The following is a 21841-nucleotide window of genomic DNA, read 5'->3' on the forward strand; positions in this document are numbered from 1 at the left end:
ATATATTTAAGTCATATATCATGCGGGTTGTTTCCCCTCAGGTTGTAAATACATTAGAGTAATGTGACACACACTTCATACACATCTGTATCAAGGATGAACATAGAATTTCAATGGTTAAGACTGCCCTTTAATTTATTGCCAGAAGTTTTATTGCAACACATACTATATAAAGCATAAGATGGCGCATTTCAGATTTTCTCAAAAAACAAAAAAAAACAACTTTACAGTATTCCCAGAAATAGGCCATTGCTTTTTAAAATGTTTTATGGATCAGTTGTTAGAGATAGGCAATTCTATCTATATCGGACAATTCAACATACTAAGCCTGTATAAGACAATTCAGTGTGCAACATCTTTGCCTGTCTGACTTGGTTTCCTACATTTTTCCTCCTTAACTCAGAGATTTTTTAATACATTTCATCACTAAACCATGGCCTTAAGTGCCATGTCTAAATGTCTTTCAGATATCTGCAGGGTTGGTGACTACCACTTCTCTATGCAGCCTGTTCCAATGCTTGACAACCCTTTCAGTGAAGAAATTTTTTCCTAATAACTAGTCTACACCTCCCCCGGTGACACTTGAAGCCATTTCCTTTTGTCCTGTCACTTGTTACTTCGGAGAAGAGCCCAACACCGACCCCAGAACATCCTCCTTTCATGTAGTTGTAGACCGTCAAGGTCTCCCCTGAGCGTCCTTTTCTTCAGGCTAAACCTCACTTCTCCCAGCCACTTCTCATAAGACTTATTCTCCAGGCCCTTCACCAGCTGTCCTAAGTTCAGCTGGAGCAGTCATTTTTCTCCTTCTTAGTAGCTAGTGCAGTGCTGTGGTTTTGACTTTAGCCTGGGAACATCCCTGATAACACCAGTGTTTTTAGTTGGTGCCAAGTAATGTTTACTCTGACCAAGGACTTTCTGAGTCTTATGCTCTGCCACGAAGGAGGGGAAGCCGAGAGGAAGCAGAGACAGGACACCTGACCCAAACTAACCAAAGAGTTATTTCATACCACAGCACGGCATGCCCACTATAAACTTGGGGCAATTACCTGGAAGGGCGAGATCACTGCTCTGGTCAGGCTGGGTATTGGTCGGTGGGTGGTGAGCAGTTGTATTTTCTTCCCTTGTTGTTTCCCTTATCATCATTATTATTGGTGGCAGCAGTAGTGGTTTTGTGTTATACCGTAATCACTGGACTGTTCTTATCTCAGCTCGTGGGAGTTACATTCTTTCGATTCTCCTCCCCATCCCTCTGGGAGCGGGGTCAGAGAAGAGGGTGAGTAAGCGAGCTGTTCTGAGTTACCGGCTGGGCTTAAACCATGACACCAGCTTTGTTGCCCTTCTCTGGACCTGCTCCAGCACTTCAATGTCTCTCTTGCAACGAGGGGCCCAGCGCTGAACACAGTGTTCAAGGTGCAGCCTCACCAGTGCCGACTACAGGGGGATGATCACTGCCCTAGCCCTGCTGGCTACACTATTTCTGATACAAGCCAGGGTGTTATTGGCCTTCTTGGCTGCCTGGGCACACTGGTGTGGCTCATGTTCAGTTGGCTGTTGACCAACACCTCCAGGTCCTTTTCCACCAGACAGTAGAAAGCGTAATACCAAACAAGGTTGTTAAGGCTACATTCCTTTTTTATTTTTATTTTTTTTAATCTACACATTGGAGGGATTGGTTTGGAAGTCTCAAACTAAGGCTTCTGCATATTTTTTTCAGTATTTCACTTGCAGTGATATTTGATGCAAAATAATATTTGTGAGTTTTGCACATGAATTATGAAAGTCTCAAGAAATTTGGGTCAACCTATATCTCCTCCAGTTTTAAAGACCTGAGTAGGTGAGAATTTCTGAGAATGCCTCAGAGGAGTTATGCCTTTGGGGTTTCTTACTGCTCATCATTTTGGACATCATGCCCAAAGTTGAGCTCTGCTGCTTTTGTTTTTTTCATAAGTGTACATTTCAAGACATTGTATTTCCTTTACTTGTTTTGAATTGCTGCAGAGATGAATAGAAATAATGGCACAAAGCCATAATTCTGCATGAAACAAATGATTGTCATTTCTCATTCAGTTCATTATTCATTTATACATGTAAACATAATCATACCGTTTATACCAGAGAAACCATATCATTTAGCTTTGAAAAATGTGATCACTCCTCCTTCCCTTCCCTCCAGAATTCCTTGTTGAAGCCAGTTTATTTAAGCAGAATTTGGTTTCATTCTTTTGGCTCTGCAACTACTCTGTTATTGTGGAGCAATAATATGCCAGCTGCACAGGGGAAATACATACCAAGCATGAACATTGCATTCAAGTAGAGGATTATAAGAGATGACTGCAAATCCATTATGCTTGCAGTATTTCGCCATTTGACAAGTTTGCACCTGTGTGTACTTGTTTGAATTATTTCTGAGTTATTATCAGCATCTCAGTCTTTTAGGTGGGGAACGCACCTAATGATCTGGAAAATTATTTCAGTGTTGCTCAACAGATGTATGTGAGAACATAGTGAGTGGTACAGTAAACTCTTTTCAGTTAACACCACTGTGAAAAGGATGAAATGCAGTTATAATTGGCACACTGTGAATAAAATATCAAATTAATCTTTTTTCTCATTAAATCATTAAAACAGTATAAAAGGATAGTACTACCCTACGATAGCATGTTTGTACATAAATTTCCTATAAATATACTTGTCATATATAGGAAATGTCCTAAATATAGGAAAAACTATAGTGGGATTGTTAAAGAACCCAGGTTGCCTTATTAAGAAATGCCAGCTTTCTTAATGGATGTCTCTAAAACGCATTAGACCAACGTGTCAATAATGCTTCTACTATAGTTTATCCTTCCTTAGGGCAGGAAGAGACTTACTTCTCTGTGATTCTTTTACTTAATACTTGGGCATATCCATTTATGGCAGTAAGACTTGATGTTTGAAAGTGATATTCTTGTAGATACTATCCACATAAAGGATAAAGAGTAATTCAGGCTGGTAAATTTTGGAGGAGGGATGATAGAGACTTTATTATTTTCATTGCTGTCACAATGATTTTTGTGGTAGAATACTCCTTAGCTTGCAGGAAAAGTTGTTTTGGTTTTTTTTTTTTCCCCACCTGGAAAATATACTGTTTTTTATAAAAATGTGAAATGCAAACTTTTCTATTTTTAAAATTTGTTACTTAGTAGGCAAAAATAACAAAGAAGTGACTGAATGAGTTTTCTCCTGAGATCAGGTTTAACCTAGCCTGGAATGAATATGCTTGCTCCTCAGCTGTCTTTGGATGAGTGAACTGAATGGACTGCTGGGAAAAATAGGTAAATAGCAAAACACAGAAGCACTAGGAGATAGTAAACACAGAGTTCACTGAGAAGAGGATGTGGTCTTATATTTCCATCTGACATTTACAGAAATAGGTATTCATCAGGCACCTACATATACAAACCATAGTTGCTTTGAGCATGGTCAGTAAGTTCATTGCTTTCAGGAATCACCAAGCTACGGAGCATGTAGCCTTATTTTACAGTAGACAGCCTTTTTACTCCCTGGATGCATTCTTTCCCTCTTTCTGTTTTTTTTTTTTTTTTTTTGGATGAGTCCTTTTTTTGGTTGAGTTACTGTAATTCTTGCATTGTACACTACTCCCAGTATTCTTGTTACTCAAATGAGCCCATTTTATTAAGCTCATTTTAAACATCACCATGCTTCAAACTAAGATAGGTAACCACAGGAAAAGACAAACACAAAGTGGTCCTTTTAACAATGGAGAAATATTCACATATTTGTGCATAGAGAGTTTGTGTTTAATGTCAGAGACCACAAGGGTCCTTCCATAGAGAACAATCTTTAGAGTTAGATGATCTTCACATTATGTTCTTCACCAGCAGTAACTACACAATGAACACCATTATCAGGAGAAGTAAGGCTGAAAAAAGCTTTATTGGAAGATTCAGTAGGGCTCTGAAACATTTCTGAAAGCAAAACTGAAGTTTTGGCTGGTGGCTGCAGAGGAGTACTGGTAGAACAGTTTTTGTGTGTAGCTAAGTTTTTTAGAAACTGATAGCAATGCATCCACATGTAATTAGAAAACCTTCAACTTCAGATTTGAGTCCTCCACAGTACAACATGGAGAATCAGGACTCCAGTCTGTAGATCACTCTTTATGGAAGGACTAAAATAGAGCTCTATATTTCAGACTTCAAGAAACTCTTTAAAGGTAGATAAAAATTTAAACTGTTACTGCAGTTTGAGAGAAGAAACTCTTCGTACATTTTCATACTATTTGCTCGGTATATCTCTTCAAATATTGCACCCAGTAAACTCAGTAAATAAATCTATAATTACCAAGATTTTTTTTTGTGTCATTATAGAATATGGATTTAATTAATAAATCCCAGGTGCTGACAACTCAGTCTTTTTATATGCCTTTATGGTAACAATGGTTTTACAACAGAAAATAAAAAAAAATCCATTTTGACATATTTAAAAGAATTTATGGTGTTTATGCAGGACTGTCATACACAGATATGTCTGCAGTCCTTTGCTAGAAAGGGTTTTCAAAAATGTTTCTGGGAACATGTACGTAGAACTGGGATATCCTTAAATAAGGTTCCTACTGATTTACATATGTAAAGTTTAAATAAATAGTGAGAACTTGCAAAATGCACAGAGCTACAACCACAGATATTGCAAGGGAAGACATTCATATCTCTGGACTCCTAAAGTGCAGCACTTTTCCTGAAATCAAGATGTAATGGTATTCTACGTGTGAACTGCAGTGGTCATACTCTGACAAGTGCCTTTCTAGAGCTTGAAAATGCAAAGGGAGAATAGCTATGAGACAAAAGGGGAATAGCTATGGGTCAAAGGGGTTCGCAGTCAGCTGGCCAGGACTGCTTTCTAATCATTGCTAAGTATTTGCATTACAAGTACTTCACAGAAAAATTGGAAGGAGCTCTGGGCTAGAAGTATGTGCAGCAAACTGTTCATCTTCTGCTCTGTGAAGCACTAGGTCAGTCAGAGGCATCCATTCAGTCCCAGTTTACACTCCACCTGGCACTGATGAGAAACATGGAATGAATGCTGAATGATAGGCCACCACTGGTCTGTTTGCACTGTGGTCCTAAATGTTCTGCTAACCATATGGTCAGTATTATTTATGCAGTCATAAATTATCAATAGTTAACATTATCCAAGGTATGACATAATAAATGATGGAACCCCTGCTTCTCACATCTTTTACTCTAGCTTTTAGCAAGGCTTATCACTTTCCCCTGTTTTCACAGCAAGAATGAACCTTTAAACATGACTCTTGTAGTATTCTGAAAAATATTTTTTAAATACAAGAAAATAATGGTAAAGTCAATATTTTGAAATATCACCCAGTGTTAGGTATGGTTTCTTAGGGATAAGTGGGTACACTTAAGTGCAGGCCATGTTTCTAACTAACTTTTCTCAGGCATTTATGTTTGAAAATTACATCATATGTTTGAAAATTATACCTTTTATCTCTATTGTTTTGCTATCATATAAAGAAAATATTTTCGTAGGCCTTTTTTTTTTTTTTTGAGAGAGAGAGACCAGAGCCAGCGGGTTCAATGTTTTGAGACAGCTTTTAGAAACTTTTAATATCTTGTTCTTGGAAAGAAAAAGAATATTGTTCAAAGCGGAGCAATATAGCTGTGTCCTTTGCAAACTATGTATGTGTAAACCATTGAATTATCTTCAGTTTTTGAGGATATATGGTGTCTCATTGTCCATTTGATAAACACTATCTTTTAAAAAGGGTAATAAAAACCTGTTCTCCAGTCTTTCTGTAAATGGCTTCTGCAACACACTTTGTAAAGAGCCACAAGTGATACTGTATTACTGTTACGTATTGCCATGCTACTGCTGAACCCAGGACAAAAAGTCTGATGCATCTCAAAGTATATGCCGTTAACACTCCTACCAACCAGGAGAGAACCTCTTTTTAACAAGCTACTCCACTAATTCAGTAGTCATTTTCTTTGTAGCAGTGCACCTGTAACACTGAAAAAAACACAGACTTCTGTGTCTTACAGCCAACTGTAAAATTTATTGTACTTCTAGGTAGGGATTTATCTTTTCTCTGACTAGATCGATATCTAACTCTCAGGTCAATAAATCCTGAATGAATCTCAACAGAAGTCAATAGCCACCTATTATGTCACCTAATAGTCAAAGATTTTGTGGGTGTTGGGTCTCAGAAAGAAAACAATGTTTGTGAACGCACATATCAGAATTTTTATTATAGGATTTTTTAAATGTAATCCATATACTATCATCTTTTTTTTTTTTGTCTGTGTCAGTCATAAAAACTTTGGTACACTTAATGTGTATTAAAAGGTATTTATTTGTGATCTACTGTGTTTCCTTAGTCAGTGTTCTGTTTATTGAAAGTGCAGGTTTTAGACATCTTTTCTCCTATATAGAGTTTGAACTAACATTTTTCATTGTGCATATAGATTGGGATCTTTTAATAGTGCTAAGGTTTCAAGTTTTTCTTTTTTTTTCCAGAGAATGTTACAATATTTTGTTTCTAGGATGTTTTTTTCTTTCAAAGACATAAGGAAACCAGTTAATTATATTTGTAAGGTAGTTGTTGTAACATACATACATACATATATATATTGACATTCTGATATACTAAAGCTAGCACTAAAGTACTTTCCTTTGCCAAATGAAGAATTTTTGCTAATGTCATTTTCTGATTGTTTAACTATTTGCTTTAAACAGACATTAGCTTGCATGACCCCTATCATAACAGGTGGAGCAGAAATAGTTACATTGTCATTCAAGTACCTAGGATACATGGAAAAATGTTTCACATTTCCATAGTGACACCATTCTCATTGTATTTCATTTGCACTTTACAAATAATGATACTTAACTGCTGAGAAAGGATGTGCTCTAAACTACTTAAAACAATTATAAATTATGCTATATGATCCTTAATGTGTTATGCATGAGTCAGTGAAGCACTGTGGTTAAGTGGGATGCTCGTAAGTATGGAATGAGTAAGTGTCACAGGGTGCAAACAGCACAACAACCATGTAAATTGTAAATTGGTCTGCTGGCTAAGCAAACTTTCTCACTAACAGATAATCTGAAATATATGTCTTGATCTTGTCTGTCAGTTGTAACTAAATCAATTAGCAATTTTCAGAAATTTTGTCCATATGTGGGATCTTTTCAAAATAGCATGTTGCATTCAGTTTTTGAATTAGCTGAACACCATTTTGACCCTATTTGAAAGGGTTGTTTGTTTTTTTTTTGTTGTGCATATAGTCTTTGTCTCTTTTCTTGCCCTCTTATCATGGTGATATACTTTGAAATGAAACCACAGTATTATTCATCGTAATAGGCAACTGTGTTTATAATCTCCACTTATTTAGATACATTGTCATGTACTTATTAAAAGGTTTAATTTGCATAAAAGTATAATTTAATAATAACAGATGAGAAATATGAAGTCAAGTCTGTGGCTTCATCTTTATTTTTCTTTCCATCATGAAGGAAGTAATAAGGAGCTTTGGGTTATGAGTGAAATATTAGCAGCTTCAAAATTCAGCTATTATTTTGTCATTTTCATTCAAGCTATAGATTAAATCCATTTTTATTTAGGCCAGAAGGTAAGTGATACTATAAGAAGCAATGTTTGATACTAGGGGTCAATACTATTTCTATTTTAAGATGGGTATTTCTAAACTCGTTCATATATGTAGTTTTCAGATAGGGAATTAATTCCCATCTGCTGTATTCACAGGTTACTGAATGCATCCCCTTTTTACTTAATTGTTTTGTTTGTCTTGTGTAATAATGTTGTCCCTTCTCACCAAGGAAGGTAAATAGGTAAATATACCTGTAAGAAGTTTACAAAAAGTTGTCATCAAGGCAGAATCATCATGAAAGGAAAATATTCCACCTGTGCTCTACAGGGATCAATGTAAAACCAACTCTACTCAGCTTCTGTCTTTGTGGATTAAAGTTTAAAAGATTAATAAGACTATTGCTAATAAAATTTCTGGAAGACACAAAAATGGCAGAATGATTAAAAGAACAGTGCATTCTGCCAAAATAAATTAGATTGTTTGATCACCTGTGCCAGTCTGTGCAGTAAAAGCAAAGATCTACACTTAAAACTGAGTAGGATGGAGCTATATCGAGGAAGCCCATAGCTACGTAAGCTAAGAGGAAAGCAGCTCAAAATGAGTTTCCAAAGCATAAATAAGCCAAAAAAAATCAATACAACCCTTAAACGTATTGCTTATATATTGCAAAAAGATTAGGGGTGAGGGTGTAACTTTATTGAAATACCAATATTAATTTCCTGTGTCTGTAGTTTTCTAAAATTTTTCAAAGCTGAAAAGAGCAAATAGTGCTATGAGTGGGAGAAAAGGCTTTAGAGTAAAGAGTTTTTTACTGTTTATCAGAAAGGTTAGCTTCATGGGAATATAGCAGTACCTTTACAAGGAGAAATACTGAGAACTAATGGTCTGAAAGAGGGCAACAGGAGTTGGTGATTTGAAATTGGAAGCGCATACTACCACATAAAGTCCGGATCTTTGGCTGTATGATTAATGACTGGAATATTCAGTCATGGAACTAGGTGGCATCTTCTACCTCTTCATCACTTCAGTTCAAAATTACTTGCTTTCAGGAGGATGTGCTTCAGCCAAAATCAAGCTGCTAGGTTCAGTACAATCCTAGTTCAGTTAATGGCCTCAGTGCTGCAGGGGATCTGGTGGTCCCATCTGGCTTCTAACAGTGACTCTGTTAGAGACAGAATTCACCATTAAACTTCATATCTTAATATTTTGAAAGAATATATTTTGACTATGAATGTATCAGGTTGCATAAATTATACTAAAAATCCAAGTTATACTTTGATTTCTTTCCGAAGTTAGGATTCTTCTGCTCAAAAGAGTCTAACTTTTGAAGATATGAATGCTTATAAACACCACACCTAATTAGGTGCAGAGCCATGTACTGTGTTTGGGGAAAAAATGCTGCTTTGTTAAACAGAAAAAGAAACAGCTAGTTTCCTAGTCAGAAACCTAGTGATTAGCAGTGACTACTGCCCACCTCTTGAGGTGCCAAGTGATGGCTGCCCCCCACTGACTTCTTTTAGGGAATCTTAAAATATTTCTGGAAGCTGAGAACCCCTTTTTTCCTTACAGTCCAGTTCATGCCTGTTTTGTTTAGATAGTTATGTAAGCTGGTTTCCTTTGGTTAGAAAATATTTAAAGAATTGATGCTGTATGTCTTACTGGACGCAACTTAATTGAATGGCCCTGTATTTTACTTTATTGTTACTGTGACAGCAGCACCTCATTCTGCGCCATTTCTGCTGTTTCTGTTTAAATATGTTTCCATCCTGTCTGTACTACAATCTCATAAGTGTTTTACCCATCATGATTAAGTCTTCTTTGCTACTTTTAAACACAGGAAAAAAGTATTTCTAGACAGTACTTCAAGTTGCAGCCATACAGCCTGCCAGATCCCAATGGAGTTGTGCATGCAAACTCAGGTTTCTAGTCCAGCCTTGACAGAGGTCGTCAGGCTCTTAGAACCATGTCTGTACAGCTCAACAGAACAAATAGACGCCTTTACCTTTTCAGCCATACAGAGCCACAGTGGACATAGGGTTGCTAAAAGAGTTTGGGTTGTGATTAGATAATGACATCTGCACCAAAAAAAAAGTCTGTTTTGTTTAAATGGTAAATTACCTTAAAGTTTGAAGCAGATGTCTAAGTCAGTGTGAAATATCGATGTTTACAGGAATGACAGCACAGTGGAATAAACCAACAATCCACTATCTCTAAATCCAGAAGATATCTCTTCCATACCATAGTGATTTGGAAATAGCAGCAGTTTGAAGATGATGGGACGAGTACAATTCTTCAATGGAAAAACATCCCTGATAATAATGTTCTGCAGATTAAACCAGCCCAAATGAGGCTGAGAGAAACATTTTATAAAAAATTGTGAAACAGACTAACTGAAACAGAGCTGGCAAACCTGGCATCTGTATATGTATGCTTTATTGACAAGGAAAAAATGCAACTTCCTGCTCAAATAGAGCCACCACTTGCAATGGTATTTCTATGCCAGATACTCCTTTGATTTGCAGCAGCTGCATATGGCATATTTGAGTTCTTTGTCTGCTTTTTGGGATGCAGCACAGCAGCAAATTCTTAATATATTTGAATATGCTTTGCATTGTGAAAACAGTGGAAGGTTCTGTAATTGTATTTGGCATCCATGCCATTGCCACATAAATAGGTCTGTTTTCCACCCAGTAAGTAAAACTTTCTTCAGATTTCTTACTTCAGGAGGCTTCTGCACAAAACTTGTTTGTTTTGTAAATTCATGCTGTTACTCATTGAGAATTTTTGAGAAGGCTTCGTTTGCTAATAGTAAGTTGCATAGTTTTGTTTTTGGTTTTGCTTTTCCCCCCTGGAGGTATCCATCTTAATATCATCAGTCTGATTACTCCCCCTCTTCTTTCAATACCAAATGAGCACTATTCTAACCTACTTATTTACAACCCCTTACTATTTTCTTTTAAATATCATTTGTATTTCAATTTCTATTTTATTACAGCAGTTGTCTTTCAATATTAGATTCATGCATTCTATATCAATGACAATTTCCTTGAGAAAGGGCATAGTGTCTCTGAGTACTGTAATCATGACCGTAGAAGAAAATTGACCACTAATTTTCTCTTCTATAGTGCTTTGACTTTTGGCCATGAAGTGTATAGTGATGTCCCTCTAATGGAATAAAATGAAAAAGGTTAATTATATGAAGCAAATGTGACTCAAAGGCCTAGAATAAAAACATCTTTGTTATAGGAGCATTCAGAATGTGGAGTATATCGTGATCTCTGTATTGCACATTTTGTTTACAGTTACAGTTTGAACTAAATCATAAATCCAAGCCAAAGCCTTGGAAGTTCTAAATTTGAAGTTCATTTTGAAGTTTTCAGAAAAATTAATATAACTGCTGACTTGTGCTGTCTTAGTTTTTGTCTCAAAATGCAAAACCCATAGTTTGCCTGAAAAGGATGTGTCTAATCTTTTCAAGGTAGAATAATAGTAGATTTTGAAATATTTCAATATAGATAATATATAAGAATATTAAGTTACAATAATAACTTAACTACATATCCTAAAGCAAAGCCATGACAAAAATAGATCTTTTATTCACAAAGTAAAAGTAATATTATTAATGAAATTACCATCTACAACAGTTCACTTCTCTCAGTAATTAGTAAAATCACACATTTAATCAGTTGTTAAATAGATATTTTAAATTGTGTTTGAACCATTTAGTGGTTGTGATCATGACAAGACAGATAAATAAGTATCTAAAATATGGGCAATCTAGTACAACCTGTTGGCCCTTCATAAAATCTCTATTGACCAGGCTCATGATCCAACAGTAGGATGGAAATCTACCAAACAAAAAATATTAACTTGCCCATGACGAACTAGTTTGTCAGTAAAGTGGAGATGTTTCAGGGTTTTGGTTTGGTTTGTTGTTGTTTTTTTTTTCCCACTAGATAAAAACCTCTGAGCTCAAAATCTTAAAATGAACCATGGTTTATTCTGGGAAGGTTCCATTCACACATCATGCAGGAATAATCTGTAAAATAAAGCTGACTAAAATTCTGCAGTGGTTACTGAATCTAAACTAAGATCTTATTTTGTATAAGTGAAAAGATAAATTACTTCAAGTGTACTAGACTGTCAGGTAAGTACATAGTTAAATACATCAGTAAACAGATAGTTAGACACTTGGCTGTGGAAGACATTTTGTTAATAATTGCCTGCACTTGAATTAAAAAGTAATGATTTTTAGTCTCAGTTACAGTTGTGTCTTCCGTTGTAGCTCTTCCTCTGTGCAAATAGAACAGTTCTTCACAGAACGCTAAAAAAGACAACATAACACATTGTCAGATGACACAGCACATGGAAGTATCTTAAAGAAAACCTTGAAAAAAAATGAGAGTTTGACTACAGTTCAATATCAGGAATGGTTTCAGAGAGTCTGAATGGAGAAGGAAGTACAACTTGCCAAAAATAAGCCTATTTTCAGAGCTTTCTCAAATACAGAGTCTTTGGGTAAAAGGAACAAAAATGAGTATCAACAGTAGCAGGCATATCAGTCTTTCATCTCAATGTTGTTCTCAGTCAGTTTTGTCTGATGTTTTGAGGATAAATGTAGGATCGTCATGAAGAAATATCCTGACTGCAAAAAGTTGCAATGAATTGTCAGTACAGTGGAAATAGCTTATGTCTCTGAGGGCAAAAGCAAGAAGAACATAATGACATTTAATATTATTATATAGTAAAAGACATGTTGCAGGACTAATTATAAGACTACCAGGATGATGCTTAGTTTTAATTAGTCCTGTGAGGAGCAGGGAGTTGGACTTGATCCCTTCTAACTCAAGATATTTTGTAACTCCACAGTAACTCTTGTCTCATTAACTTGGAGGTGTCACTGGAGGAGAATAATCTGGGTATATTAGTCAATCATGGATGAATCACCAGCATGATGTAAATCTGGGGAGAGGAGGGGAGAAGAAAAAAAGGTTGTCACTAGAAAAGGTGGTGATAAAATCTCACCTAAACTGTAGTTAGGTTTCTCGTCATCAATGGTGAGGGAAGATAAATTTAAATTATAAAATGTGTTTTCCATGTGTAGAAATTATCAGGAGAAAAAAAAAAAAAAACAACAACAAAAAAAATAACAACCAACCAGCAAGAAACAAACAAAAGAACAAAAAAAATAGCCCCAAATTGTGATATAGAGGTGAATAAATTTAGGCACATGTTGCATGTGATTTTTGACATAGCAGTCAAACTTCTGTTAAAAATTCTTTGCCTAATACCAGAAAACTGGTGGGGTGTTGCCATAGTGATGTCTGCATTTTATTTATTTTTTTTTTTTGGCTTTACTTTCTGAATAAAGGTGAATAAATACTGGAAACATAGCTGAAAAGTGGTCAGTTAACAGGGTCACAGTGCTGCCTAACAAATTTGAGGTGAAATTAAGGCTGCATTTAGATTTTAAAAGCCTGTGACAGTTTTCTTTTACAGTTTCGTTCCTCACTGTTTTAGACAGAGTGATGTCTTCCTTAATGTTAATTTCCTGTCTTCTTGGGGGATGTGTAGGATCCCCTGCCAAGTATACTGAAGATATGCAAGGGCAATTCCTACTTTAAAAGAAACTGCTGGAGCATTTCGTATTATCTTATCAGAAAAGGCAACCAAGAAAGTTCCCCTTACACCTTTTGTGCTCAATAGAGAACTTTGGCATGATGCATGATTTTAACAGTATACTGCCAGTGCAGTTGGTGGAACTGCTAGTGACAAGGATAGAGCACGAGGGTCCGTGTCATAGTTACATATCTTATACTGATCATCTAATTTTAGGATGTATGTATGTATCTCCTGTCCTTCAGCACAAAGTCAGCTTATCCTACTTTAAGCTTTGGTTATAGGTTTTTTGAATTAAAAACCTGCCCATTTTCATTTGTTTTGTTATCAGAAAAGAAGAATCTGATGCAAGTGGGAGAGATCAAATGATTAGTCATCCACAAATCCTTAGTAACTGTCTGAGCATTGATTCAGTACCATACCACTTGAAGCAAAAAGGAAGAGGAAAGTGATTCTAATTCAGGGTTTTCCCCTTGTTTAAATTAGTTTTAAAATGTGACTAGTGTATTTATAGGATTGTACAGAAGACAGATATTCCACGATGCAAAATTTGATATGTTTCAAATTGAAATGGAAAGGTTTTTCTTTTAAGTCCCATACTCCCTCCATACATTTACATAAACAAAATATTCCAACAAATTTGGTTTTGTGTGAAAAACAAAAACAATATATTTGAAAAGTGTTAAAGCAGGCCATTTTCAATTTGAATACTTTTTTACCTTCCCATTTCCTAAAATGAATTTTTGGAACACTAGTACCAGATTTTGTGGACCATATTTTGATGAAACTGCATTTAGCCAAATGTCATCATAGCTTTCTGTTACAGTATGTATAAATTGTAGTAATTTCAATGCATCATGGTCAAAATTGGGGGGGGGTGGGGGGTGTGGGGTGTGAGTTCTGTTCCTAACTGTATCATTTGAAAGAAAAAAACACTGATGAACTAAAGCAGGCCAATATACTACTTTTAGGCAGTTTGTCCAGAATTCATGCTTCTGATCAAAAGGAACTTACAATGGAAAACTGTTAAAATCATTCTGAACCTCCATGGATATTTTAAAACACTGTTCTTTGTGGATAATTCTAGTTATATGTGTGTGATTTGTTTTCACAATAGAACAGAAACAATGGTATAAGCTACCTGAAAATTTCCATTTTGCATGTAATAACGGCTAAATGGCTTAACTGAAGATTTGCAAAGAAAGTAATTTTAAAGTAAAAGAAAAATAGTGTTCTGGAAATCACTTTTTGTGTGATCTAAGGTTGTGGGAATCAAAAACCTTGAAAACCTTGAGAATCATGCTGTACAGCAGGCTGTCTAGAAGAGCAAGGCTTTTAAGTTGCTTTGTGTTAATAGCTATTGTATGTTTAATATTTACACAGAAGCAACAACCACTCGTGCTGTGGAATATTTTATTACTAGTTATAACAGGCACTTGGCTTAAGAGTCCAAAACCAAGTTATGCTAAAGTCTTAGGGTTTTTTTTTAATTCAATGTTAATAGCTTTGGCATGTCACATATTTATTTACTTCTATGTAACTCACTCCAGTCTGTCAATATCCTTTGTGTAAGACATAGATACTCACTATACTGGTGATCCCACAACTGGACCCAGCATTCCAGATGTGGCCTTGTTAGTGGTGAGCAGAGGAGAAGGATGTCCTCTTGACCCACTAGCAAGACTTTTCATAATGTGGCCTGGGATGGTGTTGGCCTTGTTTGATGCAAGGGCACTTTGTCAGCTGATGTCCAACTTGATGACCCCATAGGTCCTTTTCTGAAAAGCTGCTTCCCAGCTCCTCTGTCTGCAGCACTTACTGGTTCCCTAGCACATGACTTGACATTTCCCTTTATTGAACTCCATGAGGTTTCAGTCGGACTGTGATCAGAGAAAATAGCTGGGCCTAATTTACAGACATCATCATAAATAAAAAATGCGCCACAACTGAAACTGAGCCCACAGAGTTGATTGTTCCTCCTTTGTTGTAATCTTTGCTTCTGCAAGTGTAATTGCTTACATGCTAAAAACAATTAATAGAATTTTAGGATCACTTAGTTTGGGTTTTCTCTTTATACTATAATAAAAACAAGAATAGCTTATCTTCCACTTTACAGACAAGTATTAGGTAAGTTACACTTATGAACATAAATGTATATGATTGATGTATCAAATAAGAAAGTGTAGTTTCTTTGAGACTTGTCAAATAAGAAAGTTTAGGTTTCAGGTAGTTTTAATAGGTAAGTTATATTTTAATCTAGAAATTAACTTCTTTTAAAAGGGAATTTGTGTCTTCTTCAGTGGGCTAAGAGGTCCCATTAATGTTAAGTAGCTATTTAATCAGTTATATTGTGTGAGAAAACACTGGAAGTTTGGAAATGTACATTCTTGTTAGGAATGTTATATTTGGATTAATCATATTATTTTAGTTGGCTTAACATATGATTTTAATTTCTTCATATTCTCAGTCATGTTGATTGTTTGGTTTTGTTGGTTTTTTTTATATACACACATATTTACATATATTTATGTAAGACACAAACAACTAAACTGGCTTACTTAGATTTTAGAAAAGCTTTGTAATTCCAGAAAATCCACCATGGTCCACTTTCCCTGAAAAGAAAGGTTATTCACAGCTTTTCCCCTTGTTCCGACAAGCAAACCCTGATCTTTCTTCTGTTTGTTTGTTTTCTTTCCATCACAGGAGTGATCAGGACTGCCTTGCACAACATGGACAGGGAAGCCAGAGAGCATTATTCTGTTGTCATTCAAGCCAAAGATATGGCTGGGCAGGTCGGAGGGCTATCGGGTTCAACAACTGTAAATATCACACTCACTGATGTCAACGACAATCCACCCAGGTTTCCTCAGAGTATGTACAATTTCAGCATATATAAATGATTTGAAAATCATGTTGATTTTTCAGTGAAATAAGAAGCTGTTTGTGAAATACAATTAGTATTGAAATTCATGGGGAGAAGGCAGCTTGGGAAGTGTTTGTGTTCACCAATATTTTTCAGTTTTTCAGTGTTTTCAGATGAAACACAAAGATGGCACAGCTAGAATATTGAAACCGGTGAAGATTTTTTTCAATTAAACAATGTGTAACAGATGGGTGACAAAGGAATACTCTTGTCATATGTGAGTTATTCTGCAGTCCTTTTTGAATGTATATTTCAACAAGTGTGTGATTCTGATCACGCAATTAAATGACATTGTTCCCATTGTTCCCTGTAGACAACAACAAAAGGTAACATGTTAAAAAATTTAATCTAGCGCAACATGACTTTGGCTGCTTCCATACATATTTATTTGGGGTTTGTTTTGTTTCTTTCTCTATACTTTACAGATGGTCAAAACCTAAGCTGTTTCTCACAGTTGTTGAGCTCTGGACAGGTCTGCCTATATCCTAGTTAAACGAATTGCTGATTTTGATGTCAAACTGAATGTTCTCACATGCATATATGAAAAATATTTGCTGGGATAATTTTAGAATATCCTAATATGACCACTACTAGGAACTTCATTTCTGTCCAGCTCACTGGGTGCACACTGATTTGACACAGCAGCTGGAGTCTTATAGCAAGTCTGAATTCAGCTGACAATTTATTTAAAAGTCTTCTGTAATGTAATTGTATTTTTCTTTGTAGATTGGCTCAAGGCCAATAAGAATATTATAATCTGGACTCATACACTGCATGAGCCCTTGTAGAACATAATGAACTGGTAGCTATAGGTACATCCCCCAAGAAATGCATTGCACTGTTTGAATAAGATTTATAAGCAATAACAGAGACCACAAAGCTCCAGGGGAAAAAAAAAAAAAATCTCCCTGGCAATAGACATTATGTAAAATCTAGACAAGCTGCAAGAAGGCTCATTAAAAGTTTTATAGAAATGAATATTTTCTCTGTTCCTCACCAAGACATAAAAAACAAAGCCCTTGAAACGCAGCCTTAAATAAAGTATATTTGGTTTTATGTTCCACAGAATTGTCATTGCATCCATCACTATATAATACTTCCTAAGTATTGGAAAGGCAAAAGGTAAGGCATATCTTTGAACAAATACAGCATCTGAAATAGTTAAAATAGAAAAAGTATCCTATGTTTCTTGCAAACTCAGAGACAAATGGATCCCTAAATATCAGTTTTCATGAACTGGTGTCTTTTATTTTGAATTGGAAAGTTTGGATATTAAAATGACTGTCAGGCAGAAACATACGTTGGCACAACTCTATTTTTTCAAAAATGGAAAAAATGTAAAATTCTAAAGTTGCATTCTATACATTTGAAGGGATTCTAATAGTTGCAAAAATTAACATTGAAAAGTACAAAACATCATTTCACATTTAATGAATACTCATTTAACAAAGCAAAATTAAAAAGATGTTGTCCTGGGTTCAGATGTATTTTAGCATGTATCATTTTAACAGAAACTATTCCTCCTAGAAAAAAACCTGTAGAGTACAAACATTTGCTTTATCTTTCCTTACATAGAATTCCTATGCCAAAGTTACGACTGTAACATTGCTTTTTTACTCCTTCTTAATGAGTATAATTAAACACTTTGTAAAGGAATGGTAGCTATATGTTAGTAATACAGAACAAAAATGTAGATGATCTAAAATAGGCCACATTAGCATCATGAAGTAATATAATAATGTGAGAGTATTACAGTAATAGAAATAACTTCATTGTTTATTTTTCTTTTCTTTTTATGCCATGACTTTCAGTTAAATTTCTCTTCAATTTCCTTATTAGACGGAATGCTAAATGAGACTTACTGAGGCTTGTCACATTCAGAATTGAATTCAAGGGAAGTGCTAACCAAAACTGCATATATCAAGTGTATAACCCTTGGGACAGGCTGAGCCTCAGCCAAACTGCAGACTTTCTTTTGGTTAGTTACCTTTTCTCCGTTACCATAATTGCAAGTTTTGAATCTGACTCTAACTGTATGAGTACTTGACTTGAGAACATGCTGGGAAACACATCTGATTGATGCTTTTATTATTTGTTTCATTTAGAAATATGCTTTATTGTATATATTTAAAAGATTATAGTGTTCTGGCTTTGCTTGATCAGTGTTCATTAGATACACATACAGAGTGAGGTATACAGGATTTGTCCCCCTTAAAGACGCTTCAAAAACCTACTTAAAACTTAGAAATAGAGGTTTTAAATATATCTGTGTAAATGAATTAACTGTGGGTATTTTTTCTGTACTCATTCTTAATGCAGGTGACTTTCAAAGAAATTATCAACAGAACTACACTTTTCCAAACTATCACAAACTTTAGGAGGAAGGATATGAAACATTACTGCATAATTTTATCACTCTGATGGTGGAAGTTCTGAAATGCATAGAATCATAGAATAATCTCTGGAATTGGAAACAGCTGAAAAATTCTGCTTGCAAAACACTTAGGAGTCCAAAGGAGTTGTGAATTCAGCAGGAGAATAACCTGAAACCTCAAATACATTTTGCTTATCAATTACTTAAGTGCATCTTGTACAATACAGATTTTTTTCATCAATGCAAATTTCCTTTCTTTGGAGAGTCAAGTTATAAATGAACTATCTTTTTAAAGTGAGCTGACAGACAATGCTCAGCCTGGGAAGGTTTTTGCTTTTCAGTAATCGGCATCTCTCAGTTCGTGTTAGTTTTATCACTGATGGAACTACTTTGCTGATGGCTGAGGGCCCTAATATCATTCTCATAAATGTAGTTCAGTAATCTGATAGAAGATGTTCTATCTGCTGATGACACTTTTATCAGCCTTGAGTTACATCAGAATTTTCTGTATAGTTTTCTTCCATTAGTTCTATTTGGTCTTGTTTAAAATGAATAGATTCTGCAGGTTTTACTTTATTGATGAACAGATTCTGATTGCATCAAGAGCATCACACTAGGCAGAAGCTTCCACTGACATGTTTTAAACATCAAGTGCTACAATCTGGACAGCGTGTAGAAGATCTTTAGTTATTGTGTGTAGGGTCTAATTTTACAAGGAGATGATTTCCCTGATACTCCATTAGTAGATTTTAGTATTTGATACATCTCAGTTCTTCAGAATAAAGCAGAACTTAAATACAAGTCATAGTTTAAAGCATTCTTTATACAGCTTGGTTGTTGAGGCTTGTTTGTTTCATGGCAGTATGTAGACTGACATATATATAGTATATAGTATATAAGAAGTTTGCCAATGACACCAAGCTGTGTGGTTCAGTTGATACACTGGAGGGAAGCAATGCCATCCAGAGGAACCTTGACACGCTTGTGAAGTGGGCTGATGCCAACCTCATGAAGTTTAACCATGCCAAGTGCAAGGTCCTACACATGGGTTGGAACAATCCCAGGCTCAGCTACAGGTTGAGAAGAGATTCAGAGCAGCCCTGCAGAGAAGGACTTGGGGGTGTTGGTTGATGAGAAAATGAACATGAGCCAGCTGCAGTGTGCGCTTTCAGCCCAGAAAAACAACTGCATCCTGGGCTGCATCAAAAGCAGCGTGACCAGCAGGTCAAAGGAGGTGATCCTGCCCCTCTACTCTGCTCTCGTGAGACCTCACTTGGAGTATTGTGTACAGTTTTGGTGTTCTCAACATCAAAAGGACATGGAACTGTTGGAACAAGTCCACAGGAGGGCCACACGGATGATCAGGGGACTGGAGCACCTCCCATATGAAGATAGGCTGAGAAAGTTGGGGCGGTTGAGCCTGGAGAAGAGAAGGCTGCGTGGAGACCTCATAGCAGCCTGCCAGTATCTGAAGGGGGCCTATAGGGATGCTGGGGATGGACTCTTCATTAGGGACTGTGGTGACAAGACAAGGGGTAATGGGTTTGAACCTAAACAGTGGAAGTTTAGACTGGATATAAGGAGGAAGTTCTTTACTGTCAGGGTAGTGAGGACCTGGAATGGCTTGCTCAAGGAAGTTGTGAATACTTCATCCCTGGTGGTGTTCAAGGCCAGGTTGGACAGAGCCTTGGGTGACATGGTTTAGTGTGAGGTGTCCCTGGCCATGGCAGGGGGTTTGGAACTAGATGATCTTAAGGTCTTTTGCAACCCTATTTTATGATTCTATGATAGACAAAGTGTGAAATTATGTATATTCATAATTAGTTTGGCCTCACTTTTTACAATGTCTTTGCATGAAAGTACACAGACATTTTTAAATATGAATGTTGTGTAGGGGTATTCCAGTTAACTCTGAAAATATAAGTTCACAACCCAGAAGCAGTCATTAGCTCTATTCTGTGCCAGTGAGGAGTTTACTCTCCAGTCTTGTTCATATAACTCATTAGCTAATTTAGTGCAAAAGTATTTGCAGTTCATTTTCTGTCAGAATTTGTACTCCAGTAAGGTCCTTTGTGTGTTCCAGTCTGACATAATACATCTAGTTCCTATGATTTCCATACGTAATGGTGAACATCTCACTCCCTACTGCCATGCGCTATAAGCCTATCCGATCTTCCTGCAGTGACTAGTTCACAGCTGTCTGCCTACTGATAGATCACTTGGCTGCTGCCAAATGAGATAAGTGTAAATTTCACTGATTTTCTTTTAGCAGGTCTTTCTCTTCTATTCAACCGATAATTGCTACGAGGCTTGTAGAATCATGTCTTTGAGGCCTTTGCCTTTTTCTTAGATTTGCCTGAAATCAGTCAGGGATTAAAAGTTACTGGAAACTATTGAATTAAAATTATTACTTAAATTGTGTATCCTCAGGAAACAAATTTAAAATAAAACAGGAAAAAGTCATGATAACTGATTTGGATTAAGATTGCTAACATCTGATTAACTGCCCCTTTGTAAATCAGATTTTGTTCATACTTAGTAACCTTATTTCCTATTTACTGTGGTGTGATGATGAGTCCAGCAATGGCCCAGTGTCCAGGGAGTATTACAGAGCAGTTAATTATCAAAATTGTTATGCATTTAAATGCTGTAATTTATTAAGATTTTAGTTTTTATAATTATAATTACAAGAATAGCTTTTTCATATTTCACAGTAGAATAATTATTACCTTTGTGACTACTAGCAACAGTATAATAAAAGTAAAATATATTGCAATCAAATAGTCTCAGGAATCTGATATTGTTAAAGAGATGCTTAGGTCTTTTAGTAAGACCTTAAATCAGGCTAGAGAGACGTAGAAAAGTTAGTTTAAAGCCAGATTTTTACAGAACACTATTATTTTCTTCAGAAGATATATTACTGCATATACCTTTATTATGTTTCTTCAAAACTGGAGTTACCATCCTGGAAATTTTGTTTTATTCTTATGTTTCTCATACATGTGTTCCACCAGTAAGTTTTTTGTACTACTGATTGTTCCTGCATGTGGTCCACAATTTAGGATACACAGTTTATATGATTTATTTATATTTAAATAAATATTATATTTAAATAAATTATAGTTTACATATTATCAACAGTTTTTATCATATATGTTCCAGGATGTCTAATTAAATGTAGATTATAATATTATTTGATTATTTTTTCCAGCTGTAAGACATGAGTAGGATCATTCTTCCTTCCTAGCTGTTAGACAAAGTTGGCTTCAGAAAGGAACTCCTTCTGGAAATTAGTAG

At 35.8% G+C, this 21841-nt stretch overlaps 1 protein-coding gene across 2 annotated transcripts in view; it reads left to right on the forward strand.

Moving 5' to 3' along the window:
* CDH18 (cadherin 18) overlaps positions 1-21841 on the forward strand; it is a 268040-nt gene that overhangs the window by 174693 nt on the left and 71506 nt on the right. For both annotated transcript variants that reach the window (XM_057428840.1, XM_057428841.1), the window contains exon 7: positions 15951-16118. In XM_057428840.1, the coding sequence (XP_057284823.1) occupies positions 15951-16118 (168 nt within the window). The remainder of the gene's footprint in view (positions 1-15950; positions 16119-21841) is intronic.

The sequence above is a fragment of the Pezoporus wallicus genome, unplaced genomic scaffold, assembly GCF_028554395.1.
Source record: "Pezoporus wallicus isolate ANWC-B61680 ecotype Strahan unplaced genomic scaffold, APGP_CSIRO_Pwel_v1 contig_6658, whole genome shotgun sequence".
Classification (NCBI taxonomy): Eukaryota; Metazoa; Chordata; class Aves; order Psittaciformes; family Psittacidae; genus Pezoporus; species Pezoporus wallicus.